We start from the raw sequence: 26665 nt of genomic DNA, 5'->3' as shown, positions 1-26665 counted from the left end.
TTGCATTGCAAACTCACTACAAATCTTTCCCCCGATCAAAACACAAAACTGTCAAGTAAAATGAATTTGAATGCACTAATTACACGTTTTTATTCATTTACCGATGTGCGTAGTTGTTTATTTGTTTATTTCCGTCTCTGCTAGCATGGGTGATGTAATGGTATTTAGGTCAGTGTGTCAGAGAGCAGAGTGAACGGAGGGTCACGAGGGGAACAGGTAGAGAGAGGCAGGCGAGATGCCAGGAGGCCGTCCTGAGTATTTTGCATGTGCCCACTCCAGCGCTCCCGTCTGCCTGATCGCTTTGATGCGATTTCATTTCCTGTTCATTATTCATCAAAGTACCGCATTTCTCCATGTTCGGGCAGCATTTACATAACGAGGGAAACAAATTACTCCTTAGTCGTCTAACAGAGCAGTTTACTTTACTAATGATAAGGTATTAAAACAAACCTCCCGCGTGCTGACAGGTGCGCGCTGGATGACTTATCAAGGAGATCACCAATTCATCAGATGGAAAAGCATTGGCAGAGAGCTGAGATGGTTTTAATAAACTCATTTAACTGCACATGCACACATGTAGAAATATTAATGAAGTACACACAAATACACACCAGAAAAGTCTTGAAACTGGAAATGCAACCCATTTTAACCTTTGATCAAATATAATATAATGTAATATATTATAATTAACTAATAGAAGTCAGTTATACAATGCAATGTATTAATATTAATATGAAATATGTAGTATATTGTAATGTCATATGTATAAAATTTAGAGTGTATTATGATTTTATATTACAAAAATCTACTATGAAATGTGTAATATACTGTTTTGTATATATTAACATTTTATATTTATAATATTGTTTATAATATTTCCAAATGCAACAGAAATTTCTGGGAAAAAAAAAAAAAAATTCTGGTTTTATCCATTAGGAACTGATTGGATAATTAAATAAATATTACATAGAAATAAATAAATACTGTTCACTATTTAACTAGAAATGTGAATAAAGAAAGTACATAAGGCCAGTTTCACACTCATTTTATTTATCCAATCAATTTTTAATTTATTAAAGGAATGAGATACACAAACAGTGCTATTTATCCTGCTGATATTTGTCTCCGGGCCTTTTACACAAGCTCGTAAATGAAGGCTCATAAATGTTTTTACAGTGCTCTCAGGCCATAAGCAGGCATCTCCTTTATAACCCTTTTAAATAAGAAATATTCCCGTTCTTATAAACTGAGCTGACTTGTTTCAGCCACAACATGTCAAAGCCCCTGTAATTTCCAAATTATAAACAGACAACCCTCATACGCCCCCTATTGGTGAGAAAGAATAATGTCTGTTTAAACTGGCTTCACTGCCTATATACTTTCCTGTAGTCTTACATAATGGGTGCGGACCGAGAGGGACTTGTTAAGTGTGATGTTTTATTAAAGGCCTTTGACACGTGTGTCTAACTGTGGGATGCACAGCCCCGCCAAATCATCCAGAGACTTGCACAAGACAGTTTGTCTCTCCCACAGCGCTCTGAGAATGCTACACACTCTGTCATTTTAGAGTTCAATGTTTCACCACCCATAGCTTTCACCTAGTGTAAGTGTGTGTGTGTGTGTGTGTGTGTGTGTGTGTGTGTGTGTGTGTGTGTTTGAACACGTAGTACAGCATGCTTATTTAATCGGCTACAGAAAAGGGATTCAGGATGTGTGATTGGAGCTACAGAAGAGGCCATTCTGATTAAACACATCTTAGACCTGCTTAGCACAGAAGCACAGAGAAAGAGGATGATTGTTGCCATTTAAATCTCTTTCGTTTCCTCTTTCATTCACCAGCAGATTATTCCCATTCTGTTCTCAGAGTTCTCCACGTTAGGCTTCTTAACTTTTCAATTCATTCACTGTCCTACCTCTTTCTCCCGCCTTCTTTTCTGCTGTGGAAGAAAACCCTGTCACAACTGTCATCCGTTATAAACTTCTCTCCCTCTTGTAAGGACTCTGTGCTGATTCGTAGTTAATTGCTTCACAGATTTGAATAAAGCCAATCTGGATTAGTCAGGGGAATGACAGGCTAAAAAACCCAGTCAGAGCAGACTATTTTATCCACTGTAGTACTTTCCAAGCAAAAAAAACGTTGAAATGCTTAAGTGTAGGACTCAATTGCACGCTTTCATATGCAGGTATATTTTATGAACGATTACAACGTGTTTTGGGTCTTTTACCCAAAAATTGTATATTGTATTATATTGTAGTATATTGGTTCTTATAAATACTTGCAGTGTAATTTGTATTTTTAGTTGATTATATTTTTTAAATTATAAAAAATTCAAATAAAAACATAAAATATTTTATTTATTAATAAATAATATATGAATATATAAAATAATTTGTTAATACATTATATTTAAATTTAAATATTAACTTTATTTTAATATTTAATTATAAGTACATTTGTGTTTAATTTTCTACTCAATAGCGCTGAATTTTTATAATTAAATTTTATAATTAAATATTATATTAATTAACTGTCACAGGGTCCAGGAAAACAGCACTCTGTATTAGTATCTGGGTTCTTTAGCACCAGTTTGTAACTTGCAAGTCAAGAGGTCAGAACTAAAAGTCACTAGTGTAAAATAGTCTTAAATGTGCTTAACCTTGGTCCTGTAATCTGATGTGTCTGGATTAGATGTCACAGTGTTAGGGTGGTCTCCTCATCGGCTCTGTGACCCAGTGTTGTGAACGGATCAGAGTGGTGGGTGTTTGGATCTAAGGGAGGGTCTCTGAGCTGTGCTTCTCCCCACCTGCAGAACCCGCCAGCCATGAATACGCTTCATTAAGGGTAGAACACAAAGCTGGCTTGTCCCTCGGCCCTTTGGGCCTGCTCTGCTTCCACAAATAGAGTCTCTGTTGTTTTAGCACCGCTGAGAGAACAGAAACAGGATAGAGTCACCACAACCAACTGGTCTTTTCTTTCTCTCTGTAACTGCTCCCTCTCTCCTGAAATATGAAACAGAAATATAATGCATGGATTTGGACTAGTAACCAAGCTTGTGTTCTCTTTCCTTCATGCTGTGCTGGTCACAGATGGGAGATGGTTGAACGCATTTGTGCAGCTGTTTTGATCCCCCCCATTCTATCAAATGCTTTGTCTTCCTTTTACACGCTGTCTTTCTTACGTATTTCTTTTCGTCTTTGTTTTCCAGGTGCGCCAGGAAGGAGAAGTGCGAGCGGTCGTCCGAGCCTCGTCGTTTTGCCTCTGATATAAAGCAGTGTGTGAGACTCAGCGTTCACCCCAACAACATCTCCGTGTCTCAATACAGTGTCATGGTGAGCGCTAATTTTCAATTCTCACCCCAGTTCCGTCTGTGTAATCACACCATAAAATATCCTTAAGGAATACTGAGGAATTACTGAACCCCTTTAAGTGTTTCTGAGGATAAAGCCAAACACTGGACATATTGACATTAGCCTTCACTAACTCCGTTATGGAGCCCATTACTCTTCTGGCTCCATCATTAATGTGATCATAGTCTTAAGTTCAGCCTTTATGGATCTGCCTGTTACACTGATGGGTTTATGAAGACACGTCATGCAGCCTGACCGTACCACACGTGCCATGTTATTTCAGTGATGTTTGCATCGAGTCACACACATGACACAAAGCTGATTTACTGTTTTTCTGGGTTGTGTAATTCATTAAATCAAACATGTCATTTTCTGATTAAAATCCAGCTGTTTTTCTGAAAAAGACGTTTACATTCTCCACTGTTTTTGAAATGGATAAACTGCTATTCTCTTTAAGAAATACTGGAGATGCTTGCTGTTGCCATTTATTATACTATATTTTTGGTAATTTTGGACAGTAATCTAACAAGTTCATTAATTTTCAGTCATGGCCTTAACAATAACACACAAGAGCTTGATTAATTGCAAAATGTAGGACAAGAGACTCCTATAAATGTAGGCCATGATATTTCTTTTAAGGTGCTTTCACACCTGTAGATCGATTGCTTTGTTCCGAAACTGGGATTAAAATTATTACAATGTTGCTTTTTATTCTTGGTGCGGTTCGCTTTCATACGGCAATGTTTCTAAACGGACCAAATTTGTTAATACAAGTCACGCGCGAGTAAACTGTTCTCTCATTGGTCAAAGTTTCACGGTTTATTTTCCAGGATTCCACTAGCTGTTACAGCTGTCATCTGTCAGGATGGAACGACAACAGCTTCGCGGGCTTATTGTTGTTGTTTTTTTTTGTAGATGTCGTTATATTAATTTATCACTTTGAGCAGGAGTCCAGGATTCATCGGGAAAACATTTTTAAAATGCACATACTAGGAAGAAGAGCAATAAGACGGCATTATAAAATGAAAAAGTGCGCTTTGATTTTGAATGGCGAAGACGTGCTCATCCACAGACATTTGCATGGTTCATTTTGAAGTATTAGCAAAACAACAAAGCTAATGCTTTCCACGGAACTTACGTAATTACCCATTATACATTGTGATATAGCCTGGTTCGTTGGTCCGTTAGATCGGATTGCTTTCTCACTACAACCGAACCGCTCCAGAGTTAATTTTCAATCAAGCCGAGACCATCTTGTTCAGGCGATCTCAGACCGATTGTTTTTGCGCGGATCCGAGTGCGATTGCCATGTTCACATATGCCCAAACGAGCCGAGCTAAGGGGGGAAATGCGCCAGGTTCCGAAACAACGGGCCAGGTGTGAAAGCACCCTTAATGTGAATCTCCTCCTTGCTCCATACATTTTTCTTTGAAGGTTAGTATTTTATGACTATTTGTACCAAATATCACCCAAAATTGCCTGTTTGGTCACACACAGATCTGAATGAATGTTATGGGTTTGTGAATAATCTAGATTATTCGGATTTCTGGAAATTAGAAAATTGGCTTAATTTGGTTTACATGATAACCTGAATGTGACCAAATTTTGATTAATATCATAATATTGTTGTGCATGTAAACACAGTCAGGGTGTCATATCAGGTCTGTTTTCTCATGCCAGTCACTGTGCCCATATCCCTTGTCAGGACAGTTAATTTTTTGTGTTGGTGTTTTGTCAGATAAGTGCTGACTCTACCACTCGCTTGTTGAGTGTGTGAGTGTGTGTGTAAAATCCATCAAAGCAGGCCATGGTTTCAGACCTTATCCTCATGTAGTCCTCTGAGCCTCTATATCAGATTAACGTCTCCACTAGAGAAGCTGGCTTTCAGCTGATTCAGGATCTGTATTCTGGGCCCAAAATCAAAACCTCCACTACTAAGCTGTATAAGAGCTAATAAACTCCCATTATGTCACCATATAACACTGTGCTCCATAGAATGATGTTTAACCAGGACCTAGATATGTTTAGATAACACTAAATCATTTACACAGCATTGTTTCTCCATATGCAAGTACTGTATTTCTTTCAAACAGAGCATTTGTGTAGACCGTATCTAGGCAACCAGTCAAAGCAGATGTCAGGAGATTCAGTAGTAGCTGTTCACAGTCATTGAAGAGTTGGTGTGATCATATCGCCAGATTCCCATTTCACAAGAAGTCCTTGTATAAACTCTCCAGGTGTGTTCTGAGAGTTCTAAGGCTTTAAGCTTTAAATAATGAGCTCAATCCTCTTAATTTTCTTAATCCTTTTAATCTTAACATGACTACATCCCTGCTGAAAAGACCAGCTTAGACCAGTAGACTTGAGTTGGTTTGATGTATATATGTAAAAATGAGCATCACATTATAGTATGTTCAATATAATAATAATAATAATTTTAATTTTAATATTTATTTTTACTTTCATTAAAAGTAAAAACTTTTATCTGGCAATGCATTAAGCTGATCAAAAGTGACAGTAAAAACTTTTGTAATGCTGTTCTTTTGAACGATCCATTTATCAAAGAATCCTGAAAAAAAATCAAGGTTTTCAACATTGATAATAAGCATTGTTTCTTGAGCAAATCAGCATATTAGAATGATTTCTGAAGCATCATGTCAACAAGACTAGAGTAATAGCTGCTGAAAATTCAGCTTTGCAATCACAGCAATATTAAAACAGAAAAGTTATTTTAAATTGTGCACAATGTTACAGTTTTAACAGTATTTTTATAAATGTGTATGTTTGTTATGAAATGACTGGTATGCAATTTACACAGACAGAGTCAGAGGGAGACTGACCTTTTTCTTCAAACTGGAATTACTGAGAGGAAAACAACACATCTGCAATGCAATAAATTGCAAACTGTGCACAGAACACACTATAGGCATTCATGCTGCTTCTTGACCTTTTTCATTATAGATAAGCACAAAGCTCCTTTGTTCAGTCTGCAGGGAGAATTTAGGGATTGAAGTAAGTTCCTCATCAAAAAAAGAAAACATTTTATTTTTGACTATTTCATATTTTCATGTTATTTCACATTTTATCCATAAGCCTTCCCGGACTTCCACCCAAACCACAGTAAAGCCTATCTTAAAAGGAATTTGCCTCTTTTAAAATGCTATTGTTCGAATTACTAAGTGCATTTACCAAAGAAGTTTATTTTTAGATAATACAGAGGCTCTGATAAGCAGAGCATAGCACAGCTTTAGCATTATTCTGAAGAAGGATTAAACTAGTTGTTTACGGAAAACATCAATCATGACTGGATTTGTCACTTATAGGTGCTCTCAGAATTCATTTAAATGTAGATAGATTTTATCCATGCGATTTTAAAGTACAACAAGGGGGTACAATAGGTAGAGTCTCATAGCTCTCGGGGTCTCAGGGGGTACATCGACATCTCTGTTTCCCTCCACTCACATATCCTGAAGCGTAATTAGAAACCCGCATCTGAAGTCCGTGAGAGTCTGCCGTCTTGATGCATTCTTCTGTTGAGGCAGGAGGTAATCAAAGACACCATATTCCTCATGTCGTACCCTCTGCTGCGAGAGGCCTTTTTTATGTTTGTTTGTTTGTCGGGTCCCACTCAGAGCGGGATGATTTTCATATTTATCGTGGGCAGCGAGGGTTTGTTCGCCGCTGCTTGAAATGTAATTGAAGAAATTCTCTCTGCATCCCTCTCTAAAAGGAAAAATAAATTAAATCCCAGAGTGGCGCCGCCATCCACCGGTGCATCCTGAACTTTAATGGGAAAGCGGAAAACAGCGAGAGAGGAGGTGAGATGGGAAAAGAGTGTCTGCTACATGTCCCTGCCTTTTCATTAAACAGCAATCTAAAAACAGCCCCGGTCAGCCGTTCTGTTGAGTAAAGGGTATTTCAGGCCATATCACCAGTGTAATGCAGGGTGCAGGGCCACTCCATGCAAGGCTGCGGCTTCCTATTAGTGTGGATATTCCTGCAAGCTTTCCCAAATGGACCCCCAACAGAGTCAAACTGACAGAGAGCGCCACTGTGGGAATTTTAAACGGGGAATTTTTGTTGCCTTTCTTACTGTATACAACTTCATTATTCTCTCTTCCTGCGATCTCCTTATTTTTGAGCTTTCTTTGACATTAACATGTGATTCGTATAGTATTCAGATCTATCTGGGTATTAGGGGTAAAAAAAAAGAGATTATTAAATGTGGAATGAGTTGCTGTTAACAAGAGAAAAATAAAACAAAAGTTCTTGTGATTTCAAAGTCACAAATGTATTAATATAAATGATTGAGTATTTAAACGTATATTTTACCGCATTAATGTTTTACTGACAATAGAAATTGAAATTGGAAAATGACTGATTATTGATGGTGCAACTTCTGTATTATACAGTATGTTAAATGCATAGTCGTATGCAGATAGTAAAGGGGAATTTCTTTCAGTCTCATGACAGTTGCTCTTTCTCCTTCTCTTTGCCATCGTCCCCTTCTGTTTCTCACTTCATCTGACTCTGGTGTCAGGCAACACATGTGCTTCAGAGAAGGGCTTGAAATTAATTCGAAGGCTGGGAGCCAGAGGGCATTGTGGGTAACAGAGATGGAGAGGACACAAGGAGAGAGAGCGAGCAGCGGCTCTCCAGATGAGAGTCATAAAGAAAAAAGAGAATGAAAACTCTCACCCCATAGCCCTCTCTCTTTCTCATTCTCTCCTTCTCTCTCTCAATTTCCCACCCACTTGTGTTCAGTGAAACACATTAGAGTCAGTACAGGCTGACTGATGGCTGACTGAAGTCTCTTGATGTCTCTGGACATTTTCCTCCAGGAAATTTAGGAGATATGTGGCCACTGGTTCAATGGCCTGATTTCGCTGTGCGGTTGGCCAAATGTCAGCTGGGATATTTATGGAACGGCTGCGTGTGTTTTCTGGGATGTCTTGATGTCTGCGGCTGGATTGAGATTTCCCATGTGTGGAGTCTGCAGACTTCCTTCTCTCTCAAGAGCATTTCAAATCACGGACATGAGAACATATCCACGTTACAGCAGTTTTAGGGGCAGCGGCAGCAAAAATTTGTTTATTTTGTGCACAAAGTTGGTGTGTCCGTTTGTGACACACACCAAAGTTTGTCCTGTCCGTTATTGCCTTCTATTTTCTCTCCTGAATAACTTCAACTTGTCTTTTCTTTTTCCTTGACAGCTAGTGCTGGAGGCACATAACGTGCCCGAACTTTCTGCAGGGGTCAACTGCACCTTTGAGGACCTGGCGGAGATGGATGGTCTGGTCGAGGGGAACCGCATTACCTGCAGCTCTCCTGCGGAGAAGGAAGTCCCATGCATCGTCGTAGACCAAGGTATGAAGATATAATGTCACTAACCAATCAAATACAATGGAAAAATTGGGGGAAATGACTGAATGTTGGCATTTGTTGAGGCAGAGTGAGACTAAAAGTGAGACTATGACAGCTTTATAATTGGAAATGCTGGATTGGGAGATCTGCTCCAGACTCCAGAGAAGCTGGATTTATATCAGAGGGAAGGAGAGAAGACAGTCTAAGAAAGTGAGAGAGTGTGATAGGCATAAACACCTGAGCAGAGATGGAAGTTTACATGCTCATTATCTTGCCTGCAGCTGTTGACTTTTGCCGCAGGACGTGTTTTGTAATTGAGTGAATAAAGGTCGTCAAGAGGGAGGCAGTTTTGGCATTCTGTCTCCTGCGCTCTCGTCTGTCTCTCTCCATTTCGCTCTTTCATTCTGAGGCTCCATTGGCACTGAGGTTTGAGAGATTTTTCAAGTAAAGTGATTGGATTGGATCTCCTGAACTGATGACACTCTTCACTCCATCTGCTCGGCTGAAAATGGTTTTGACAGCATTCACTCCAGCAGATAAGAGAGAGAAAAGATTTTTCAAGAGAGAACATTTCGCCATCCTCTTCCGTACTCTCATTGATGCCATTCTTACGCCTCGCCGATGTGCTTGGTTACCCCGACATAATTGAAACGAGCACACATCTGGGCAGCTGTCTAGAGGCTGGTAATTTTTCATAATATGAAAACGTCTCAACGTAAAGATAATGAAGACGCCCACTACAGCGGATACGGAGGAATACTTCTCTGCATGTGTTTCCAGGGCGAAAAGAGGGGGAAAAAAGATTGTAAAACACAACAAAATACAAGGCGGAATAGAAGCAACAATGTTCTTTCACAGCATCTCGTATAGAAACACCCGCAAATTACCTTAGTAAGTGGCACAGCGGCCTGGATGTGAGGTAGAAAGAGCTGTGCGCAGGGCAGTGAGGTGTGTGAATAATGATGCATGCAAGTCTCATTGGAGATGTGAGGCTAGTCAGGCCACCATGAAATTACAGGTCGGCCCAATCTGCAAGGGCCTAGAGCTCTGAAATGCCGCAGTGCAAACACACACTCTCACGCCACTGGATAAGTACACTATTACACACCTGAGGGTGCACGCATTTACACACACACTACTAGATACATACACCATCACTGTCATACACACAGTGTATTTAACCCCTAATAGTGGGATACATCCAGGCTGGGGGGGGGGAGTCAAAAGGGGGCATTGCCCCCTCAGAAAGAATTTGTGCCCCCTCAGTTTTCTTAACAAGCTTATTTATTTAAACCGTTAATGGATGATTAATTGGAGGAGCATGGGTGCACCGTCTGCAGAGTGCTTAAAGGTGTATTCGATTTGAGCAGATCAATCAGCGTCTGACTTGAAACAGTGTAGCTAGCCTATCAGTAGGCTACCGCAAGAGCGATTTGTGAGCAGATGCGGGTTACGGTCATCGCAGTTTCTCCAGCGCGGCTGGCTGCACGAGCTTTGATGATGACTGCTAATTCACGATTTACCAGACTCACTCACTGTATTTCATCCCGTGCTTTAATAGGGTTACAAACTCTTTTCATGTTATATTAATGCTATAGCGTATTGTGTAATGTTTATCAAAATAAAACCGATAAAAAAGTGAATTAACACACAAAAGATTGTTCTACGTTGTTCCAGGGCCGGCGTCGGGGGGGGGGCATCCCTTTCCATCCTCTCCCCTCTTTGCTGAAAGTGAAATCGGAAAAAATAGCGCGCATACAAAAGCCATTGCACGCTTTCGCGAGCGTCAGCAACTGCACATGATCACAGATTGCATTAACACCTCCCCCCTGAATAATCAACATTCAAATCTGCAAAAAGTTCCGCCGGCGGAACTGTCGACCCCAGGAGGTTAAAAAAAACGTTAAAGTTGTGGATCATGATGTGTTTTTATGGATTCTCTGTGCACACATACGCGTACCCCTGCAGTTATAGGTCATTTATTTGCTCTCTCTCCCATATTCCTCATTTTCCTTCCGTTTCTTAGTGTCATGGTAACAGTGTGTGTCCTGAGTGACTCATTAAAGGCAGACACACTCTGCAGCGGGTGGCAGGGGGCTTGCGCACACATGCACACACACTCCGGAGATACCAGCCATCAAGGTAACATTTAGGTGAACTAATTAGGACAGATTCATTGTCAGGCACACTTTACAGTGATTGATGAATGGTTCGCTCTTTGTTGAAGAAACGTCGCATGACAGGGAAGGGGAGTGCTTTAGGAGAACAAGAAAGAGGTTGAAGAATAGTATGTAAAAAAAGGAGAGACAGGAATAGATAGAGAGGGTGAAAAAGTAAGATCTTCCTTCGAGAGGGGAGATGTCGTGTCCGGCATGTTGAATTAAACATGAGCTTCTTCATTAGCTCAGACAAAAACACACTGAAGATGGGCACTTTTGTGCCACATTTCCATTAACTCATACAGGTTTCTTTCTCTCGCTCTGTCTCTCTCTTCCTCTTCTTCAAGAATGTTTTTTTGGGAAGGGTTTTCAGGGGCAGTCACCTGAATCCACACACTATATAACCTACTTGCTATTAAGACCCTTAGCTTGTATGTACAAAAGATAACTGCTAGTTTGCTATATAGAGTTTGGTAGAGTGGGTTTGGTATTTTACAGCCTGAAACTCTAAGCACTAAAATGCACAGTAGACTCAAAATCACTTTCAAGCAAAGTCAGTGTACGAGGAAGTAACAAACTGCTTACCAAACGCACATTTAATTATTTCAAATCAGCAACAAAGTCTGATGTTATGTTAAAAAAAAGAGTATATATATATTGGTCCAGTCAATGCGCATGTACAGTACCAAGTGCGCATTTCAGGACTGTTTCTATGGGAACCGGAGCTAACCGGACATATTCTGCCATATTGCTCGCTGCACTTTCTCCCTTTCATCATAATATGAGTTAACCGCCTTGGTATATACTGTAGAGTGTCTTATTATAAGACAAATATAGAGTAAACCTTGTTGCAGTTCATTGTCACCCACCTTTTGGAACAAACTGTGGTCTCTGCAGGCAGCTCATTGGGCTTTAAACTGATATTTCTGTGGGCAGCACACTGTCAGCTATTTCAACACTCTTAATGTTTCCCCTCCTCCACCTCTTAGGTGACCATCAGATTGTCCAGCTCTACCTCAAGTCAAAGGAGACAGGACTAGCTTTTGCCAACACTAGCTTTGTCTTTTACAACTGCAGCGTTCACAAGTCGTGAGTATCTTTTATATTTGCAATGATTTTAGTGCAGTCGTGTATACTTTCACGAACACTCAATCTAACTGCATTAATCCACACCCATTGCCTATCCCAGGTGTCTGTCCTGTGTTGGAAGCCCATACCAGTGCCACTGGTGCAAATACCGTCACACGTGCACCCACGATCCGAGTAGCTGCTCTTTCCAGGAGGGCCGTGTCAAACAGCCAGAGGTGAGTTACTTGTTATTGGTCACACATCGAGTTTTGTAATTGACCCTCATCATTCTCAATTGAACTTAATTGATTTGATTGGTGAAGGAGTACAGTTCAGGTCACGTCCTGATTGTGAGAAGTTACCCAGCATCACCCCGTCACGATGAGCACATCTGATGGCTTTGAATTTGACTTAATTCTCATTAATCTCTAATATTTTTGTCTGGATTCCCACCAACATCTTATTCCATGTAAATTATCAATAATATTGGCACTACTTGCATGCCTGGAGGCCACCGCAGGCCCATCAGATAAATTAAAAGCTGCTGTTGGGGCTCTGCGCTTTTTGCTGGAGCTAAACCCTTTCCTAGCTCACTCTCTGAGATGCCAAGGAGGGTCGAGCCATCAAATTTGTATCACTGAAACGCCCTTTAATCCCTCCCCGAGGGTCTACATGGCGCGGATCACAATGTGTTTATTTCATTTGTCACGCAACTGAAGAGAAATCGGCAGCTACCATGAAGATACGATTATGTACATCGTGCTCGTGTGCTTAGCTTTGAAATGTGTAATGAATTATGAGGACACCTGCCCCCCGAGGCTATGTGTTTTAGCCACACAAATGTGTAGCCTCATCATTTAGCATTCATTAACATCTCTTAACAGAGCGTTTCTCAGGCTGCCAGCATTTGGCGTTCCAATTATCAAATGGACACGCTGTCAATATTGACCAGTTTAATATTAGGATTCCCTATTGTGTGTCGAGCGACTTGCACACAAAGCAGCGACTGAATATTAGCACGTTAATGACATTTCCACTGGATGTTTTTGTTTGATTTTGGTTTTAAGGCAGGTGTTTTGTCCGGTTAATGAGTTTAATTTGGATTTCATTAACCCCTCATACTGGAGGTCTCAGAGCCGCTTCCAAACTCCGGGTGGCTTGGAATTAATGACCGGCGATGTTTACCTTGCAAATCCTCCGAGCAGACACTGACGAGTCAACTTTGCATGGAGAAATGAGATGAACTTTTGCATTGACCTTCCGCAGATGAATTTCTGTGTTTTATACCAATTAAGGGATTGCTGAGAGTGATCTGAATAATCCAGACTTGTCTTTCAATGGTTTTTGAAAGTGAGAAGCCCCCCTGTTGTCAGAGCTTGTTTCAGTATGCACCCATGAGCACAGGAGAACAGTCCACATTCAAACAAACAAAACGTGCCACGGCATCAGAATGTCGTCTCTGGCAAGATTTAGCAACAGTGTGTGTGCTATTCACAGTCTCTCACATTTAAATATCTGACGGGTCTTCTTAAGCTGTCTGCTTTTTGTTTCATTATCATATTTCAATTTGTGTGACACTTGTTTTTTGTTTAACAACAACAGCAAGAGAAATTGTTTAGTGGTAAAATTCAAATATTCTAAGTCACATCCTTCGCTTCTCTGTAAGTTTAACAAATTTTTATCAGATTTTCTAGTTTTGCATCATAAATTATCTAGTGAAAAGGATGTACTGTATTAGTGTTATCCTGTTATATAAAATAGGGGAACTTGGCATAAAATGCATGTGAGAAAAGTGATTAGCATTTTTAAAGGAGTTTCTATATGGCAAGTAAAAAGTGTTGTGATGGCGAACTTTTCCAGGTAGAAATATGTCCTGTATTTTGATAAATTGCCATTGTACAAAACCATGCACATTTGTTTTGCCTATCAAGAATTATTAAATAACATTTTTTTTTTCCAAAATAGTAGCTGTGGGGTAAAGTGTGTCAGATGCTTTGAGGTAAGCACTGTCAGTGGATTAACTAATGGTTGATAGTAAGCCTAGTAAATTTTGTCATATTTCCCTGAAATTGTTTCAGAATTATGGAATTAATATAGAATTATGTAGTCATGATTGTTTTTGATTGTTCAGTCCAGGGATTTGGATTAAACACTGTTTTTCCATCATAGTACAGCTAATCTAACTCTCCTATACAGGTCTTGATTTCCTCTCTGGCGAGAGTGTGTATACTAAGGATAGTGCTGAATCCTGTCAGTTGCTGACTGTGTTGGTCCCCCGTGTCTCACTCTTGGTCGCTGACGTAATGCTGCATGACTAAACGCACACCGGTCTGACATCCAGATATCCACTGCACTTTAGCTAACAACTTCTGTTATGGCTTGGCTTTTTAACATCCTTTTAGGAATTGCAAAGTGCCTGTTTACATGCCTTACCGATGGGTAATATGAAATTGTGGTGTGATTTTGAATAATAGATACACTAACAGTCAAAACCTTGACACTAGACCAATTCACATGAACTTATAAACCTTTTTATCTGAATGCTTATGCCTAAATAGACTGGAAAGTAACATTTAAATTTGACAAAAAAAGTATGAGAGAATTTTATGCAACAATACCTAATATATTTATGCTTCTTACAATACCACATTTTGTTTTCATGTAGCATGTAGTGAAATCAATTGTGAGAGGAGTCTTCAATGCGCTTGTATTTGTCCAAATGAGTCACTTGAGGAACCTTGAATGTTACAACAAGCTGCCTATGTAGACAGTAGGAAGCAAGGCAGCTCACTCAATTTTGAAACAATATGGAGGTAGATGAGAGAAAGAAAGCAAAGGAGAGAGTTGTGGGAAGCAGGAACTGATCGATCCAGTGCAGTCTCTACCATCTTATTAAGATGTTAATTGACAGGCAAAATTGGCAGCTTTGTGCAATGAGCTGCAGATTGTGAGTAGGAGGATTTGGGTCTGAGTTCAGAACCGTGAGATGGCCTCTCTGCTTCGCCTACGGCCCTCAGGGAGAAACTTTGAGGTAAAAATCATTTAGATCGAGGTGGAGGACAAGACTTGAAGAAGAAAAGACCAACTCGGGAGGGGCGCAAGAGTGAAAACAAACAGATGAAAAGGAGGGAAGTGTCAGAGGTAAGAGAAGATAAGAACACGCGTGATGCTGCAGGAAGTGAAATGTGGCAAGGAACGGGAGAGGAGGGTTTTTGCCCGTGGCGGTAGGGAGGCACGCTAAAGCACAAGGAGTGCAGGGAAGCCTCGGTAATCATCCAGTTAACACCGCAAGAGCTGTGGAGAGAATTAGGCGTTTCATCTTCTACCCGACTGAACGCTGCCATTATGCATACATACTCAAACAGCTCTAATTATGGAACTATCATTCCGTGCCAGCTCGCTACCCTCTGTTCTCTGTGCCAGGGTGTCTTCCTCCCTGCTCGAACTCAATGACTATATTTGTCTCGGCGCATCTTTAACAGAAGCGCACGCACTGAACTTCAATCTTTTCTCCCACCTACAGTATCTCTTTCTTCAGCGTCTAATTATATCAGTCCTGTTCTGAGACGTTGGAGATTCAGCTGCAGTGAGTTGAATGCAGCCCCCCACCCAGTAGTAAACAATCGAGAGACCAATTGCTGTCTGCCTCACTCCACGTCCCTTTGACAAATACATCATTATGCTTCAGCTCACCCTCAGGCCTCTCTTGCTCAGACCAAAACTGTAAAAACACTCTCAAGAGCCTCTTTTATCTGTAAAATGCCTATTCTTAATAATAATTTCCCTATTTTTTAATCAAACCCTGCTTTGTTTTCCCACCTCAAATGAGCTGCCTTGGGCACCTCTTGTCAGATTTGACACGCGTCATGGACAAGGACGGAAACCGCAGTGTTGACGTCTCTGCATTTTTTATTAACGTCTCTTCCAGTAAGACTCTTCAGCTGTATCTGGCTTGAGGCTACAGGAATCATTCTCTTCCTGGACTTAACGGACACTGGCTCTCTTTCTGAGCCTCAAGACAGGAAGTGTGGCCACTTTTTTGATCTGCTTCAATTATGTTCAAAGACCACAAGATCTAGTTTGATACTGACATGGTGATGTGTTCGTCATTGTGTCCTTCAAAGTTTTTGGTGACAAATCGTATATTGAGGCCTGAAATGGAAGCAGCCTTAGGTTTCAAAATCAGCAATGGAGCGTTTCATTTGTTCCCGTCCAGCTTTCTCTCTCATTGTGTCTATCTCTGTCCTTTCTTCTCTGCCTCCTTGTAAAGACTTAATAACCTGGCCCTAGTCTTCAGTGTCTCAGAAGACTCCATATTAGAGCCTCCCAGCCTTCAATTATAGTGTTGTTATGCTTGGAGTCAATCTCCCTTCACATAAAGCTGCCAGCGGAGCTCTGCTCATCCGTCAATAAGAGGCGTGGAGAGAGGGGGGGACCGGCCAGACACCTTCCTCAAAGACGAAAGCACATACCGGAGAGACTTGGGCGCAGATGGAGGGAGATATTGGTGTTTTAGTGGGCGGTTTTCCCTTGTCGTGCCTTATTTATGACTAAGACCACTGCCAATAAACATGTTCACATTATATCAGAGTAATAGGGAGATAAGTCCTTGGAGGGTGGTCTGGGGAAAAACTTAGAGAGGCCCTTGTAGACCACGGGGCTGGGTAGCTATTATAAAGGTGAGAGGGCTCTAAATGGGGATTTAGAGACCCGAATATCGGGTCACAGTAAGGCTGCCCTCGGCGGAATGGGTGTGCGTTTTACGCCCGGCATTTACTGATGACTTTAATATCTGGAGCCTGTGTGGGTGGAGATATGAGAATCGGGCGTGTTGTAGTGTCTGTGCTGTTTTATTTAAGACTGCAATTATGCATGTGGGTGGTGTATTTGTTTATTTGGCATGTTAAGATAAGTGTTTATGCTTACCAGCATTGGTGTGCTTGCAAAGGTGTGCATTCATGTGTGGTGAAGTGAAACACTAAGTGTCTCCTGTACTGTAAATATCCGGTATAAAAGTTAAAATGAAAGGGGTGTATGGATCAACCTCATGCCCATACAAAATATTACCTCGCTGCAGTCGGACTGCGGTGCATCTTTAAATTCACACTCCGTATTCAATCTGCATTCCATAGCCGCTTTGGTCCAGATAGCACCTCGGTTTGTATTCATCTTACAAAAGCCGTCTGAGCACTTTGAACGCCCTGCACTGCATAAATACCACTCTGCGCCACCTCGTTGCTTTCTTTCGTAGTATCCGAAAGACAGCGTTACATCAGTCTTATAGATTTTAGTCAGGGACATAGAGAAAAAACACACACTGAAGAGTTCTTTACCCTCTTTCTCCCTTTAAAATTACATCCTTTTTGTCTGCTTGAATTAATGGCACTCACTTTTATTCTTTTTGTAGATAGCCTCTCAAATTATCTGTAATGGCTTTTTTAAACTCTGCCCCAGGGCAAATCAGCCATGCTAATGAGCTTCAGACCATCGTTATTGGACCGTACTTTCAGCCTAAGGAGCAGTCAAGATGGATTTTGATGCTAAGAACAGGCCCATGCCCATTTTGAGGATTTGTTGGGCTCACACTCTGAGAAGAAACACCAGGGAGTTTCTGACTTGTGTTAATAAGGGATACTTTTTGGTTTGTTTTTGACCTTGCAGTTTGTTGTTCTCCTGCAGGAATGTCCTCAGCTGCTTCCAGCTGATCGTATCCTGGTTCCAGTGAATGTGGTGAAACCCATCACCCTTCGGGCCAAGAACCTGCCCCAGCCACAGTCGGGTCAGCGCGGGTACGAGTGTGTACTCACAATACAGGGTGTGGAGCAGAGAGTTCCCGCCCTCCGCTTCAACAGCTCCAGCGTACAGTGCCAGAACACATCGTGGGATGGAGATGAGTAGCCTCCCTGTGGATCTGACGGTCATCTGGAATGGAGACTTCAGCATTGACAACCCGGCCCAAAACAAAGGTGAGGCCTCTGATCCGGCAGCCCTGCTAGTACCTCTGGATTCAGTCTCCATAGCAACAGACTTGCAGCATCCATCCCCTGACATCCTGATGGAGTTGACTGCGGATAGCCTCTGTTTTTGCTTAACTTCTTCCTCTTTATTTCTGTCTTTTTTTGACCTTCTGTTTAACTTAATATATCACAATATCTCATGTTCACACCTCTCATCTTCTCCCTGTGTGTATATCTTTGCACCACACGGAAGGTCAGAGACATGCTGTGACAATTAGATCTTCCATAGTCTTTAAGTGTGTGTTAAATTAACCTGTGTGTGTATCCACCTGTTAGACAGCCAGTCAGAGATCTGTAGTCAAAGACAGCTGTTCGTTGGCCAACAAACACTTTCTACAGAGAGGAAGAGAGATATAATAATGACAACTAAATATAATGAATTTAAACTCAACCCAGTACAAACCTAATCCAATATGAAACCTTGAATAATTTTCACGCATTAGCAGACAGTTGGCTGAATGTCTGATGCATAAAGCACACAAAATGGGAAATACTTCTGGAGTTTCAAAGCCTTCATCTGATTGGTTGAATCGAATGCTAGCTTTTCGAAATATGTGAAGTTCACAGCATAGATTTTTCACAACTGAAGATGATGTTCTTGAATTAATTATTTATTGGTTGCTATTTTCACACAAAATTAGCTATTTTATTGGTTGCTATTTTCACACAATATTTTATCTGATCATAATTTGCCTATAATAATTTGTCATAATATAGTCTATTTTGTTATAAAATAATTGAACAATATATGTAGTATTATGTTATTATAATATATATATTTAGTGCTGTGAAACGATTAATCGCAAATACACACACATACAGTATATATTTTGAAAATATTTACATGTATTTATATTCATATAATTTATATTATATATAAATATATTGAATATATAAACATAACTTATTTTTCTTAAATATATACATGCATGTGTGTGTATTTATATATACATAAATATACACAGTTCACACATATATTATGTGATTAATCACGAGTAATCATTTTACAGCACATATACACACACACACACACACACACACATATATATATATATATATATATATACCTTTTTTTCCCAGATTTTTGCTTAAAAAATTTCAAGTTGGGTAAGAAAAATAACATAATCCATGATATCACATCTTAATGTTATGCAGTTTTGCTTCTCAAGTGGTTTTCATCAAATGGATGTTTAGATGTTTTACTGGAAGACAAAAACAACAAGACAAAAATACTGATTAAGAAAATTTTTTTTTTCACTTAAAAAGATGCCCTGACCATTAAAATACAATTCAAAGTAATTGCAGAGGCAGACTGAGCCCTCAGAGATTTTTAAACATGTATGCCCAATGTCAAGACTAGAAGTTCTGAAAACAGTTTCATTGATATGAAATGGGATTTGGATTCAAGTTAAACGTGCCCTGCTTTAATCCAAATCAATGAACATAGCACGAATGTGTCTGAGTGTTATTAAAGCGCTGTGTGTGTGTGAAGGTTAGGCTAATTTAAGAGGGGAAGTAAAGTATGTGAGATTTCTCTCTTGGTTCCCACTGAGGGGGAGCCACTCAGGGGGCAGCAGTTGGTGGACAGATCATACAAGCATCTAATAGCAATTAAAAATGCCTTTTTGGTTGCCATGGAGATGAAACATAATATCGCTGTACCAGGGAGAGGAGGAGATGAGCAGTTATCTTCAGAGCTGAGAGGAAATCAACGAATTGGGAACTATATGATTTTGATTCTATATTTTTAATCATTATTTTAGAAGTACTTCAAGCCATTGCTGCAAATTACATCAGTTTCCATTTTGCTTTGATCAATGTCCCATGGGTCTACCAACCTGACTTGCCCTTTGCCTTCCCTGTATCCGCAGTGCACCTGTACAAGTGTGACGCACGGCGGGAGAGCTGTGGACTGTGTCTGAAGGCAGACCCTCTGTTCGGCTGTGTGTGGTGTAAGGGAGAGAACCGTTGCTCTCTGAAACAGCACTGTCCTCACCCACAGAGCATGTGGCTTGAGCACAATGGCATCAATAGCAAGTGCACGCACCCCAGAATCACAAAGGTAAAACTGTGCACCAATCCACACACAAAATAGACCGTATAGAGCCCAGAAGTGTGAGATCACTAAAGGAAATGCTTCTGTTTTTTAGTTTTCTGATTTGGTTTCTAATCCAATTCATTTTACATCACTTTTAATTACTTTTTCATTCTAAAATTTCCTGGTTTGAATTAGATGTTGTATAGAAGATTTTCAATGTGGTCTCAGACTTTTGGACCGCACTGTAGACAGCAGTGTTGGGGAAAGTAACTTTTAAAAGTAATGCATTACAATATTGCGTTACTCCATAAAAAAGTAACTAATTATGCTACTTAGTTACTTTTTATGGAAAGTAATGCGTTACGTTACTTTTGCATTACTTTTTAAATCTGGACAGGGCTTGCTTGTTTGTTTTTAAAATAAAAAAGTTCTATTTTTGGCAAATATAAAAGCCTTTTCACACCAAAAGTGAAATGAATAATCCTCAGGCTGAAGGGAAAGTAAATTTACGTCCGTACAGCAGAATGCAGAAGAAGAAATTTCAACACACTTCAGCAATAAAAAAAGACACACAAATGTTTGTCTAGTTATTTTTGCTTATTAGTATGGTTGAACTGGATCATCGAAGGTCAGAAGCAAAGACATTGGTTAATAGAATGGGATTAAATACATAAAGGATATTTGTGTTGTTTAACATTTAATTATTGCAGGTTTGCGTCATATTCTGAGTTACATTATTTTTATTCATTTTGAGGAATACTGAATCTGTGTTTTTTTTGTGTGAGTGAGATGAATTAATGCATATTCATATTTATTTTAGAACTACAGTAACATCTTCTGATTTCTGTCACCATGGGGACAGGAGAGCCCTCAATCAATAAATTGGGGAAAAAAGTAACTTGCGTTACTTGTTTGAAAAAGTAACTCAGATATTCTCTTGTAAATTAAAAAGTAATGCGTTACTTTACTAGTTACTTGAAAAAAGTAATCTGATTACGTAACTCACGTTACTTGTAATGCGTTACCCCCAACACTGGTATATATAGGTCACTACCCATGACATTTGGGGTCTTTCCCAGTGCCAAGCCTGTACTTTTACAACTGGTTTAGAGGTGAAAAGGTTCTCAAAGGTGAACTCTAAATGCTGAAACAATCTTATTTAGAGTCAAGCTTAAACTATCTGTTAAATCATAAATGTCTGAGATTTTGTCATTCTCAGTATATTATGTTCCACAGGTACAATAAAACTCTGGTAACAAACAAATGTGACAGAAATGCTCAGTTGTACTCACTGATATATGCATGTTTTATGGTTAACCATCATTGTGAAGACGAACAGTTGATATAAACTGAAGCAAAAGGCGGAGGAGGAACAGATGGGTGCATTGCTGAAAGAGTTATGATGGAAGTGTGACCTTGGGCAGAATACTGAGGGTGAAAGAATGGCGAGGAAGAGTGGAAGGATGGAGGAGAGGAGGAACATTGAAGCCTCTGCACCATCAACTCCATCTGTAGCGCCCCATCAAAATGATTGATGAACATATAGCAGAAAGGGAACGCTACCTGTTTGAGTGCCACAGGCTCTGAATGACGAACAGCAGTTGTGTCTGAAGCTTGTTAATCAAACTCAGAAACTTGTTGGCACGAGGAAACGCTCATTCACAGAAAAATACAAGAAAAATTATAGAAAGTACTGGAATGAAGTAGATTTTTTGACTAGTTTTATCATCCATCATGTGTCCAATCAATTAGAAAAGTAAAAGTATGCCTATCCTCAACAAGCTGCACAATTCATTCTGCAATCTGTTTAAAATTGGTCACCACTATCACTTCAAACAATCACTTCAGTGCTTTGTTTGATCAGAACTGAGGTTCTAATTGCCAATTAACACATTGAAAGTCTGAAATGGAAGTAAGCCAAGCAGAGCTGTGGGTATTGTGAAGGGAATTCCTGGACTGAGCTCCTCTATTTTTATTCCATCTCCAGATCCGAGCTCTCCTCGCACCTCATAAATACTCTCACTCTCTCTGATTATCACTCTCGGTGTCTTTCTTTCAATTGATCGGCTCACAGGTCGTAATGTATTCTAATGCACTATTACTGTGACATTGTAGATGAGGAATCTTTCGCTGACATTGAAGTGGATGGTGATTAAGTGTTTTTCCTCCAACAACCGTAAATTAGCTTGTCAAAGTCACAAATCTAATCAACTCCCCATCTCCTAATGAAAAGAGACTACTCTGTTTCTCTCTCCAGCTCATACTCATCTACACTCCTGCTTCATTCTCTCAGCGGAAGGTTGCAGTTTTACAATGACTTTCCAGTAAAGTATCAGTAAAGTGGGTCTGTTATTTCATTTTTTTAAATAATCATTTGGCGTATCATAAAGACGTCCCAAAAAGCTATAAGGCCCTAAGGGCATTATTGATAGTATCATACGTAGAAGAGGAAAACTCTGATTAAACTGAATTACTGGAGAGATAAATTACAACAGTACAATAATGTTCCTTAAAATGCTTGGTCCAGACAGGGTGTGTTCGTAGTACACTGGTATGTTTTAGGGATGCACCGATCCGATATTCATATCGGGTATCGGCTCCGATAGTGCCATTTTTCTCGGATCGGGTAGCGGTCAGAGAGGGCCGATCTAAATCCGAGATTTTCCAATACCGAACCCTAGGTATCGGAATCGGTATCGGAGGCGAAAAAGGCGGATCGGAGCATCCCTAGTATGTTTAAAATTTAAACACACAGTCAGAGCCTTTGAGATATCAATATTCCCATAGTGCTCTGAAGCCAATAGAGAACCTGTGAAAAACTTGAATCTCTCTGCTACGATCAGTACATGTGATGGGTTAAAGGGAAATTACCTCTCTACCAGGCTGCTAATGAGATCTCTGACCTAAAGTTGGATCATTATCAGGCAGGAAATAATGACAGAGCCAAGATGTTAACATGTCTATATTGCCCTTTGGGATCCAACGGTCCCTCGTTTTGCCAAGATGAGGAATGGGTGTCCTACATTTGGCCTAATAGCCCAGCTGTCAGTACACTTATGAGGCCCGAACTCAGACACACGGGTCAAGACTGTTTGATAGGCTCTTTTTATAGTGTTGATGAATAGTCACTCAATAAAAGAGCTGTTCATCTTGTGTGGTTTCAGCTAAACACTGGCCTGTGTTATTCACAAGTACATTTATTCAAAAATGCATTGTGGGAATGAATTGCATGCTAGCATTACTCCTCTTTCTTTCCTTCCCCCCACATTTCAGCAGGTTAGTGTTACCAGAGAAATTGTACAGCTGTTTTTATTTTATTTATAATTTTTTATTTAAATTGTCATAACCCCACTGATCAGAACCGTGGAGTTGGAAGAATATTTTTTTCTGATTGGATGGCTGGTTCTGTTATGACTATATGGACCTAGTTTATGGCATATAATTTAATAATAATACCCTCATCGAGCAGACATGACTCTGTCTTAACATCACAAGACATGTTTTGTGGCACATGAATTGCCAATTAAATTATTAAGTGTGATTCGCTACATTTTAATGCACCATAAATGCTTTCCTTTAACAGTGTTTAAAGAATCGGCAGCCAAGTGTTTCTTGTGTTAATGGTATAACCAGCGAAAGCATGAAGATGCTAGAGATAGCACCGTGCGAGTACATTAGATACGTTAACTCTAATCAGCCGGAGTTGGTACTGCTTAGCATCCCTAGGAGCAAAGAATAAAAGGTGTTTGATCGCCTGACATGCACAGATAAAAATAAGCATCCTCTTGCACGCCCGTGTTTATATTCCAATCTTAGCAGCATATGATTTTACATGTTGGTGTCGGCATATTTCTTCCCAGATGCAGACTCTGTGTTCATAAATTAGCATGGCTTTGTTTTTGCTATAGGCAGGGCTCGGCTGGCTCAGCTGGCTGTGCGGCTGATCATTATTCACCATAAGCACGCAAGCTTTGCTGCTCTGACAGAAAGCGGCCCAATTATCCCACTGAACCAAACCACTCACAGCTTCTCTCGCTGTCGCCCGCCCCTCACACCGTCTCGCAATCACTGACTCAGGTGCATGAAGGAATCGGTTGCTGAGTCATTCTCCACTTCCTGTTGGTTCGTACCAACGACGGAGATGCCGGGGGGTGTGGGAGCTCTCCATGTTGTTTCTTATTCAATGGGAATGATGGGAATGTCTCTGTGGCGACTTGTCTACAGATCACTCCGCTTCGAGGACCACGTGAAGGTGGAACACTGGTGACTATTCGTGGCGAGAACCTGGGACTGGAGTTCAGTGAGATTAAGGACCATGTGAAGATTGCAGATGTGGAATGTACACCAGTACCCGAGGGATATATCCCAGCAGAACAGTAAGTGTTTAAATTCAGAAAGTTTTTGTTTGTAGAGCATTCAGGGTTTACTATAGTACCAGGCCAGATTTGACATTTCTTAGTCGTTTTGTCATAATGGCATATTTTTAACCTGGATTTAATGGCTAAATTATGTCATCTCCCTTGAATCGCCTTAATATATTTGTTTTTAGTCTCTAAACAGTTGTCCTTTACAGACGCAGCCCGAGTAGCATAATGCAGGCCTAATAAATGTTGCCAAGAACCCTGTGTCTTTTAAAAGTGCCTGATATGGATTGGCAGTAAACACAGAGAAAGCATTAAAGAAACTTTTAATCCGAGGTCAGGACAGCAAAAGATAATTATGCGTTATTTGGCAAGCATTTGAGAAAGCCCTGCTGACAGCATGAAAAATTCTCCAGTATTATTGTCCTGACCTGAAAAACCCTCTCTTTTATTCTAAGTTTCTCTGCTGCAGGTTGCTGCAGCACAAGTTTCTTATTATTATTATTATTTGGACGCTGTGATAAGCCTCTTACTGTGGTGCATGAGAGAGTTTGACACCTGTCATGGAATGAGGAGGCAGATTAACTCGTTCATATTAACCTATCTCATTCATATATTATTATGGCAGGGACAGACATTAAAGTCTCTCGTGTAAAGTTTCATAAATGGTTTGCTTATTATTGTGGAACTGTTCTGGACGACTAATTGCATATGTGTGTGTTTTGCAGGATTGTGTGCGAAATGGGAAAAGCAGAAAGAAGCCAATTTGCTGGAAATGTCCAAGTGTGTGTTGGAGAGTGTCGCCCCGAGTTCATGGCCAAGTCGTCTAAGTACTACTACTTTGTGGTGAGTACCTCAGCAAATCACTGGCCATAAAATAACCCCCAATGAACTGCTGGTCCATCTACCATGTTCTGAATCATGTCTGTATAATAACAAGACTTTGCCGCTTCAGGGTTGAAAGTGCTTGGATTTACAGTTGTGTCACTAATAAAGAGTGAACACTTTGTCCATGTAGCCCTGCTGATGTACTTAGTCATATCAGCAGGCACTTGACCCCACCAAGTGTTCGGTCAACACTCGGAGAGGCTACCCATACAACTTGCATTTTACTGCTGCTGTTGTGCAAGATTGTTTCCTCCCACAGAATCCTTTCCTCCTTTGCACAGGCATTGTACAGTCAGCAGATTATTTTGCAAAAGAAACCTCTGCAGGGTGATAAAGACTACACTGCGTAACTTCCCCGCTTTTCATGTGGCCACTTGCCTGATAAGTAAATAATTGAACGCAAAATATTAATTTGACATTCCAATTACCGCATCATGACTCGCAATACCCGCTTGAGCGCTCCGTTATCAGCTGTAGCAGTTGTGGTTGTATCAATAACAGACCACTAGATAGCGTGAATGAAGAATCAGAGTTGTATTGCAGGGAGCCATGTAGAAATATAAATGAACGATGCATGGTTCTGCTGTAAGCATAAAAGTTACAAGTTTGTGAAAGGACTTCTAGTGCCAGGTAAATGTAAAGCAGATTATGAATATATTTAAGATTCACAAATACCAAAACAACGTGTCTACACCAGACGCGAGCGGCACGATTTGACAAAAGCAAATAAAGCCCAGTGATGTTCTATCAGTGGATGCGACACGACACGACAAATCCATGACAGTAAACTGATGCCCCGTTCTATTTCTGACTATCTCCAGTGCTCTGACACAAAGGACAATTGGATTTGCAATGTTCACTTTGTCGCGTCCAGTGTGGTGAAAAGACAAGAAAATATGACTAGGCATATCTCGCCCTCAGATTCACCAGTACAAAGGTGGGTAATGAAGCCGAACAAGTTAAGACGGCAAGTAGGCTAGTTAAGTAGTACTATGTTAATCACAATATTTCAAATCATATATCTAATTTTGCAATCAAGGTCATGTCTGAGAGGGTGCATGTTCATAAGTGAATCATGAAAACAAATTGTTTCCTCAAAAATATGAAGCAGCACAACTGTTTTCAGCATTAAAATAATCAGAAATGTTTCTTGAGCAGCAAATCAGCATATTAGAATAATTTCTGGGATCATGTGGATCATGTGACACTGAAGACTGGAGTAATGATGCTGAAAATACGGCTTTGATCACAGGAATACAATATATTAAACATACAAATAGATATTTTAAATTGACACATTTCACAATATTACAGTTTACTGTATTTTTAATAAATAAATGCATCCTTGGTGAGCATAAGAGACTTTCTAAAGAAAAAAACAAAAAAAAGGAGGGGGGAGGAGGGGGGCCTGAAAATATTTTT

At 40.1% G+C, this 26665-nt stretch overlaps 1 protein-coding gene across 1 annotated transcript in view; it reads left to right on the top strand.

Moving 5' to 3' along the window:
* The window catches only part of LOC107676920 (plexin-A4-like), a 246745-nt gene that overhangs the window by 182200 nt on the left and 37880 nt on the right, over positions 1 to 26665 (top strand). The window contains 9 exon segments of the mRNA XM_016471659.1: positions 3207 to 3330; positions 8562 to 8715; positions 11861 to 11960; positions 12061 to 12175; positions 17619 to 17818; positions 17820 to 17905; positions 19828 to 20018; positions 24219 to 24370; positions 25084 to 25201. Coding sequence (XP_016327145.1) covers positions 3207 to 3330; positions 8562 to 8715; positions 11861 to 11960; positions 12061 to 12175; positions 17619 to 17818; positions 17820 to 17905; positions 19828 to 20018; positions 24219 to 24370; positions 25084 to 25201 — 1240 coding nt within the window.

This window comes from Sinocyclocheilus anshuiensis, unplaced genomic scaffold, assembly GCF_001515605.1.
Source record: "Sinocyclocheilus anshuiensis isolate Anshui unplaced genomic scaffold, SAMN03320099.WGS_v1.1 scaffold380, whole genome shotgun sequence".
NCBI lineage: Eukaryota > Metazoa > Chordata > Actinopteri > Cypriniformes > Cyprinidae > Sinocyclocheilus > Sinocyclocheilus anshuiensis.
This window is presented reverse-complemented; position numbering and strand designations above follow the sequence as displayed.